This window comes from Delphinapterus leucas, chromosome 16 (assembly GCF_059928025.1).
Source record: "Delphinapterus leucas isolate spDelLeu-1000000601 "Yukka" chromosome 16, BTC_Dleu_Yukka2, whole genome shotgun sequence".
NCBI lineage: Eukaryota > Metazoa > Chordata > Mammalia > Artiodactyla > Monodontidae > Delphinapterus > Delphinapterus leucas.
In genome coordinates, this window is record NC_143144.1 from 61,082,294 (window position 1) to 61,090,491 (window position 8,198).

Sequence of the window (8,198 nt, forward strand, 5' to 3'; positions counted from 1 at the left end):
GAGGCAAACCAGCTTCCCCTTGGGGTTCCCCGGCTTCAGAAGTGGCCAAGTATTAGGCGCACCATAAAGCCGAGCAGCAGCGGGGGCTGCCAGCCGGCTGGGACATGCCTGGGTGGGTGAGGAGACTGGAGCCGGGTCCTTCGACTGGGGAATGGCACTCGGTCAGCGGATCCCGCAGCGGACTGGTCCCCAGGCCGGAGCCAGCGCCTGAGAGTCATTCTCACTCCTGCTTCCCGCGCTGCGCAAATATTTCTCCTCTAAGGGGCTGCCTGAACCACTCCTGATTGGCTGCGCGAGTCCGGGACTTAAACTTTCAGCCAATAAAAAAGGGCATGGCGAGTGACGCACGGGAACGTCACGGGAATTCCCCCCTCCCGGGGGCCGAAAAGGGGCTTTCCCGACTGGAGTCCGGGTGGTTGGAGAGGTGCCGCGACCCGTCCGAGGTGGGTCGGGCAAGGAGAGAATCCGGAACCGGAGCCGCCGCCGCGGTGAGTGGCTGGGTTCAGACCCCTGGGTGGCGGGACGCCGGGAAGGGCAGGAGGAGGGCCCTTAGCTGACCGAGCCCCAGAGCTTAAGAGCGGCATCTGCACACTCCAGAGAGCACGCACACGAACAAGACACGCGGATACACATCAATATCCCTGTACAAAGACGCGGGCCGTACGTATTTCTACACATATGCCGGCGGGTGCACAGGGTCGTCCATGCACTCAGACTCACACATACATGCACACGCAAAACACACTCACCCGTGCACAGGTGCCTGGACCCATACCCTTCACACAGAAACTCAAAGATATGTTCACCTGTGCCCTTACATACATGCTCAGACATGTGTCCACACTGATTAGTTTAAGGACGCTCACCTGCACACGCATGTTCACACCATGCACACACAAGCACATGGGCCGAAACACACTTGTACACCTGTGATGCAGACACATACATGCATTACACACGGCTATGGGACTGGGGGCGGCGTGGGCCCCCAAAGCAGGTGCGGTGTGGGAATCAACAGCTGTACAGATGTTTCGGGGAGAGGGAATAGAGGAACCCATCCCAAGGAGGAGACACCTTTCCTCCCGCCGCCCCGTGGCCCCAGAGACCGGTTCTCGGGGCAGAACCCCGGGGCCCCCGACTGGGAAGAGCCCCCGCCTACAGCCCTTCGGGGAGGAGGCCTCCTTACAGTAGGAATATCCCCCCAAAACCCCCCGGGGTGAATCAGCCGTGGCCTCTCTCGGAGTAGAAAATCCCGAGGTTGCTCCAGGACGGGGGAGGGGAAGGGGACGGGAGGCGGGCCTGGCCCCGGACTAGTAGCCTCCGCCGGCCTTGAAAGACCCTCCAGGCCCTGGCGCCTGCTCTGGAGGGAGGAGGTGGCCCCCAACCCCGCGGGGCGTTCTCTGGGTCTCGCCGCTCCTCTGCTTGTAGAGGTGCTGCGGACGCCCGCAGGCCAGCGAGAAGACCTCGCGCCCCTCCCGCCTCGGGGGAGTGGCCAGTGACGTCATTTCCAGGCACGCCCCCTCCGGCCCCGCCTCCCCGTGGTATTTTCGGGACTTTCCTAAGCTGTTCTAACTTTCCTGCCCCTTCCCCGGCCCGGCCCAGCCCAGCTCCAGATTTCGCCCTCCACCGGATCTTGCCCGCCACACCCGGACGGGTAGCTGGAGGAGATCGGACCCTCCCCCAAATTTGGGCCCCCCTCTTCCCCCAACTCCCGTCCTGATCTGTCTCTCCCTACCCCCGCCACTCCTCCCCACCTAAGGCGGGCGCCTGAAACTCTGGGGAACAGGACTCGCCGAAGCCACCGGACAGAGCCGGGCCTAGCCCAGAGACATGGACAGTTGCTACGACCCAGTGAGTCACGCCGCCTGGCCCCAAAGCCGGCCGTCTGCCCCCCCCGTGCCTGTCTGCTTGTCTGCCCGTCTTTCGGAGTGCCATCTACTCCCCGACACCTGTAATGTCCTCAGATTATCTCACCCTGCCTGTCAGTCAGTCTGTCTACAAACTGCTTACAGTAGGAGCTTTCATATGGGCCTGGGGAGGAGAGGGAGTCATTACTGAGGGCTTACAGAGCTGAGAGGTGGAGGGCTCTGGGGGTGACTCAGAATCAGCTGCCACCCCAGTCTGTCTCCAAACCAGGGTCTGGATGGCATCATTGAATATGATGATTTCAAATTCAACCCGTCCATGGTGGGGCCCAAGGAGCCAGCCCCAGAGACAGGTTAGTAAGTCCCCTGACCTCCCCTTGTCTTGGAGGGAGGGGAAGGCAGGAGTATGTGCCCTCTGCCTTGGGAGTGGGCTCAGAGATCCTGGCTCAGCAAGGCCCCTCTGTCCCCAGCTGATGGCCCCTACCTGGTGATCGTGGAACAGCCTAAGCAGGTGAGCGAGTGGAAGGGATAGTGTGGGATGGCTTCAGCTTTGGGGGCGAGTGGGGTAGTTGCAGCTGGGTGGCCACAGGGAGGGTAACTGACACAGACCCACTTAGGGTTGGGATGGTTAGCTGCTGCTGATCACAGTGGTGTGGTTGTGATTCAGGACACACACATCCAGTCATTATGGTCACTGCTGGCTGGGGGGGCTGGGGGGCTTGTGTCTGTCCTGGTCACAATGTCACTGTGCCCTGGCACCTTCAGCGAGGCTTCCGATTTCGATATGGCTGTGAAGGCCCTTCGCACGGAGGACTGCCAGGTGCCTCCAGCGAGAAGGGTCGGAAGACTTATCCCACTGTCAAGGTGAGCCAGGATAGTGCTGGAGGGTGGGCTAGTGGACAGTGTATTCATGGGCATTGCTGACAGCCCTCACCCCTCACAGATCTGTAACTACGAGGGACCGGCCAAGATAGAGGTGGACCTGGTAACACACAGTGACCCGCCTCGTGCTCACGCCCACAGTTTGGTGGGCAAGCAATGCTCGGAGCTGGGGGTCTGCGCAGTGTCTGTGGGGCCCAAGGATATGACTGCCCAGTAGGTGCCCCCTACCCCTGGTCTCCACTGGCGTGCCCCCTCATTGCTTGCCAGTTCTAGGCCCCAGCCCACCTCTGTGAGCTTAGCATCTGACCAAGGGGAGAGACCCTGGTTGGCCCTAGAACCCAAGGCCCCAAGTGAAAACTAGAAAAGCTTCCTAGAGGAAGTAGAGCTGAGCTGAGCCCTGGCAGTGGGGAGGGTGCCTCAGGAGGAAAGAACTGCCTGCAAGGCCTCTGACTCCTCCCCTCCCCTACCCAGATTTAACAACCTGGGTGTCCTGCATGTGACCAAGAAGAACATGATGGAGATTATGATACAAAAACTTCAGAGACAGCGGCTTCGCTCCAGGCCCCAGGGCCTTACGGGTATGGAGGACATGGAGGGAGTCATGGGAGGTGGTCATGGAAGGAGTAGAAAAGGAGGAGGACTCCAGGGGTCACATGTGTGCCCGCTGCCCAGAGGCCGAGCGTCGGGAGCTGGAGCAGGAGGCCAAGGAACTAAAGAAGGTGATGGATCTGAGCATTGTGCGGCTGCGCTTTTCTGCCTTCCTTCGAGCCAGTGATGGCTCCTTCTCTCTGCCCCTGAAGCCAGTTATCTCTCAGCCCATCCATGACAGCAGTGAGTATCCTGATCACCTGGGGCCTGGGTGCCAGAGGGAGCATGGAGGGCAACCTTGAACTGTGGAGTCAGATAGGCCTGGGTTTGAACTTGGCCCCACCATGTATGAGCTGAGTGATCTTGAGCAAGTCATTTCCCCTCTCTGAGTATGGCTTCCATCTTGAGTAGATGAAGATACTAGCAGTTCCTGTACCTTTGGGGTTGTTCAGATAATACAAAGCCCCTGGCTTCATAATTGGGACCATGGCTATTATACCCTCTCAAGTAATTGATATCCCATCTCCATAGAGTCTCCTGGAGCCTCAAACCTGAAGATTTCTCGAATGGACAAGACAGCTGGCTCTGTGCGGGGTGGAGATGAGGTTTATCTGCTTTGTGACAAGGTGCAGAAAGGTGAGGCTGGAGCCTAGGCTGGGAGCTAGGGATGTTGGGTATCAAGCTTGGGGACCGGGACAGCTCCAGGACAAATGGCCCTGGAGATTCTACTAGGAGCTGTGGCCAAACTTCAATTTCCCCTGTAGATGACATTGAGGTTCGGTTCTATGAGGATGATGAGAATGGATGGCAGGCCTTCGGGGACTTCTCTCCCACAGATGTTCACAAACAGGTACCCTAGGGCCAGGGCTGGGCCTGGGCCGAAACTAGGCCAAGGCCTTAATACACCTTATGTTCTCCTTCCCCTAGTACGCCATTGTGTTCCGGACACCTCCCTATCATAAGATGAAGATTGAGCGTCCTGTAACTGTGTTCTTGCAGCTGAAACGCAAGCGTGGGGGGGATGTCTCTGACTCCAAACAGTTCACCTATTATCCTCTGGTGGAAGGTGGAGCTGGGCTGAAGATCCCACGGGGGCTGGAGGGTGGGGGCTTGGCTGGAGGGTCCCAAGAACTAGATCAGGGGACCCATGAGTCAAATCAGGAGTAGGGAAGGTCCCAGGAAGAGGTGACCCTAGGAGCCAGCCTGAGGGCTTTCAGGGGAAAGGCCATTACCAAACATGGGACAGGGCTCTTGAAGCAAGGCGTGAGTTGGGGTTTTAATATCTCATTTGCCTCTCCCCCCAGACAAGGAGGAGGTGCAGCGGAAGCGGAGGAAAGCCTTGCCCACCTTCTCCCAGCCCTTTGGGGGTGGCTCCCACATGGGTGGAGGCTCTGGGGGCTCGGCTGGGGGTTATGGAGGAGCTGGAGGAGGAGGTGAGTGCTGGTGGCAGGAAGGGGAATGGATGAGGGAGGGGTAAAGGGAAGAAAAGTTGTGGGGGAATAAATCTGGAAGAGTCCTCCTGGTGCCCCCTCCCCACAGTCCTGCCTGTGTCCACAGGTGGCAGCCTCGGCTTTTTCTCCTCCTCCTTGGCCTACAGCCCCTACCAGTCCGGTGCGGCCCCAATGGGCTGCTACCCGGGAGGCGGGGGCGGGGCGCAGATGGCCTCCGAGGCGCCTAGCGTGGATGCTGGGGAGGAAGCAGCAGAGCTGAGCGCCCCCTCCGGGACCCTCCAGCGCGAACAGGCCCCGGAGCTGCTGCATCGAGGTATGGCCTCGGGAATCCGGGTGGTCGGGACGCTGCGGGTGGGGACCTAGCCCATGCCCACACCCCCTGTCGCCCCCAGCAAGGGAATACAACGCGCGCCTGTTCGGCCTGGCGCAGCGCAGCGCCCGAGCCTTGCTCGACTACGGCGTCACGGCAGACGCGCGCGCGCTGCTGGCGGGACAGCGCCACCTGCTGACCGCGCAGGACGAGAACGGAGACACGTAGGTGGGAGGGCGGGCGGCCGGGCGGGCGGGGTCCTGGGCTTGGCGCGGTGGAAGGTCGTGGGGGGCGGGGCGGGAAAGGGACTTAAAACGAGCCAGGGCTCTGGAGTTGGACAGACCCGGTTTCAAGCCTGGCCTCGTTATGCTCTAGTTCTGTCCAAGATACTTAATCTCTGCACACTTCAGTTTTAAAGGGGCACAATAATAGTACGTACTTAGTGCAAAAGGTGCTCGGAAGTATTAAGTTCAGGTGCAGCGATGTCCTTGGAGACGTCTGGGCTGGGCGGGGCCGAGGGAGAGAGATTGTGGAGGTGGTGGGGTTTTGAGAGTGAAGGATGCTGAGTTGCTGGGCTCACTAGGCCAGAGGCTTACTCCCCAACCCCCAGGCCGCTGCATTTGGCCATCATCCACGGGCAGACCAGCGTCATTGAGCAAATAGCCCACGTCATCTACCACGCCCCGCACCTCGGCGTTGTTAATCTCACCAACCACCTGCACCAGGTGAGGGGCATCTATTGGTGAGGGGGTAGGGGTTGGAAGTCAGGTGGGTCTAGGCCAGGAGCAGGCCTGGCTTACTCTGCCTGCCTCCCCAGACGCCCCTGCATCTGGCAGTGATCACCGGGCAGACCAGCGTGGTGAGCTTCCTGCTGCAGGTGGGCGCAGATCCAGCACTGCTGGATCGGCATGGAGACTCAGCCGTGCACCTGGCACTCCGGGCACGTGCCAGTGCCCCTGACGTGCTGCGCACCCTTCTGCGGAGTGGAGTTCCCAGCATGCCCCAACTGTTGCACTTGCCAGACTTTGAAGGTGAGTTCATCACCTGGACCAGCGGGCAAGGGTGGGGACCAGAGAGGGTACCTGGTGAGTGCCTGTAGTGGACATAAGGCATCGAGGTCAGATGGTCACATTGGGGGCACAGCTGCAGGCTGAGCATCCTGTGTCACTAGGGCTGTACCCTGTACACCTGGCGGTCCGTGCCCGAAGCCCCGAGTGCCTGGATCTGCTGGTGGACAACGGAGCTGAAGTGGAGGCTGCAGAGCGGCAGGGGGGCCGAACAGCCCTGCATCTAGCCACAGAAATGGAGGAGCTGGGGTTGGTCACCCATCTGGTCACCAAGGTGGGACTGAGGATTGTGGAAGGCATGGAGCCAAGGGTGTGGAGGGACTAGGGAGGGGGAGGGTGTGGCGGAGGGACAGCCAATCAGTTGGTGCTGTGATCAACCACTCCTTTGCACCCCACAGCTCCGGGCCAACGTGAATGCCCGTACCTTTGCGGGAAACACGCCCCTACACCTGGCAGCTGGACTGGGATCCCCGACCCTCACCCGCCTCCTTCTGAAGGCCGGTCAGTCTCACTCTCAGGGGCATATGAACAGGGCTGGCGGATAGGAAAGGGGGGTTTCCCAGTCCCCCCACTTTGCATCCTTAATGTGGGCTCCTGTTGTACTTCTCCGTGACTATCCCCTCACCCAGGTGCCGACATCCATGCAGAGAACGAGGAGCCCTTGTGCCCACTGCCTTCGCCCCCCACCTCTGGTAGTGACTCAGATTCTGAGGGCCCTGAGAGGGACACCCGAGGCAGCTTTCGGGGCCACACACCTCTTGACCTCACTCGCAGCAGCAAGGTGAGGCCAGCCTGGGACTAGAAGTACCAGGGGATGGGGCAGCTGGGCTTATAGATGGGTCCTGAGTATCTGGTACCTGGGCTTAAGGACTGTGATGGGAGGTAGTCAAGGCTGAGGCTGTCTCCCCAGGTGAAGACCTTGCTGCTAAATGCTGCTCAGGACACCGTGGCGCCCCCCCTGACCCCACCTAGCCCTGCAGGTGAGATCTCCCCACCCATTGCCAGATGCCAGACCCCAGACCCCTGCTCACAGAGGTCTCTTCTCCTTCAGGGCCACTCAAGGAGGTCTCCCTTCCTCCATCCCTGTCCTCCGTCCATTGCCCCCAGTGGCCCTTCCTGCCTTATCTATCAGGTTACCACGTGAGAAAGGTGGCATTCAGCTGTGTTTTTGCCCATCTCTGGGGGGTAACTAACATGTTATGTGTGTGTCCCCCTCAGGGCCAGAGATGCCACTCGAGGATACAGTCCTACAGAACCTGGAGCATCTGCTAGACGGGCCAGGAGCCCAGGGCAGCTGGGCAGAGCTGGCAGAACGGCTGGGTCTGCGCAGTCTGGTGGACACATATCGAAAGACGGCCTCACCCAGCGGCAGTCTCCTACGCAGTTACAAGGTCAGTCGGTCCCCGTCCCGTGCTCCAGGCCCCAGCCTCAGGTCTCTGGTGCTTCTCTGCGGACACCACACCCTAACCATGACTCAAGCCTCCTGCCTCGTCCTTCTCCTCAGCTGGCTGGTGGGGACTTGGCAGGCCTGCTGGATGCCCTGTCTGACATGGGCCTGGACGAGGGAGTGAGGCTGCTGAGGGGTCCTGAGACCCGAGAAAAGCTGCCTAGCACAGGTAAAGGGGCCCTACCTCAAAGGTGGATCTGGGCTTGGAGGGTGGGAGGCTTGAGGCCTTGACTCTTCCCTATGTCCTTCCCCGTGTCCACTCCCCCAGCAGAGGTGAAGGAGGACAGTGCATATGGGAGCCAGTCGGTGGAACAGGAAGCAGAGAAGCTGGGTCCCCCTCCTGAGCCACCAGGAGGGCTCTGCCACGGACATCCCCAGCCTCAGGTGCACTGAACTGCTGCCCACCCACCAGCCCCCTTCCTGGGCCCCTCTGTACAGTGTCCCCACCTATTCCAGTTCTTATTTAACACCCCGTGCCCACCCTTCAGTTGGGGCAAATAAAACATTCTCATGAGAAAGGGAGGGGGCGTGGCCTCCTCCCCAACTTAGAGCAGCCCCTGATGTGTGTGACTATTGTTCCTGGGAACC

At 60.2% G+C, this 8,198-nt stretch overlaps 1 protein-coding gene across 8 annotated transcripts; it reads left to right on the plus strand.

Annotated features, from left to right (window-relative positions):
* The first annotated feature begins 387 nt into the window (after positions 1-387).
* NFKB2 (nuclear factor kappa B subunit 2) lies at positions 388-8,158 on the plus strand. 8 transcript variants are annotated; one of them, XM_089897304.1, is made up of 23 exons: positions 388-488; positions 1,760-1,851; positions 2,137-2,218; positions 2,336-2,376; positions 2,631-2,729; positions 2,809-2,960; positions 3,219-3,325; positions 3,420-3,578; positions 3,867-3,971; positions 4,100-4,185; positions 4,263-4,401; positions 4,640-4,768; positions 4,875-5,099; positions 5,179-5,320; positions 5,680-5,821; positions 5,914-6,127; positions 6,268-6,437; positions 6,562-6,664; positions 6,793-6,944; positions 7,074-7,143; positions 7,382-7,554; positions 7,668-7,779; positions 7,879-8,158. In XM_089897304.1, exons 2-23 carry the CDS (start codon positions 1,831-1,833, stop codon positions 8,001-8,003), a joined length of 2,748 nt encoding a protein of 915 aa, XP_089753430.1. In that variant the 5' UTR covers positions 388-488; positions 1,760-1,830; the 3' UTR covers positions 8,004-8,158. The 8 variants fall into 8 exon arrangements, with proteins under 8 accessions (XP_089753430.1, XP_089753431.1, XP_089753432.1 ...); XM_089897305.1 differs by lacking the exon at positions 388-488 and having other exon boundaries at positions 688-1,851; positions 7,882-8,158; XM_089897306.1 differs by lacking the exon at positions 388-488 and having other exon boundaries at positions 688-1,851; positions 4,893-5,099.
* Positions 8,159-8,198: the final 40 nt, after the last annotated feature.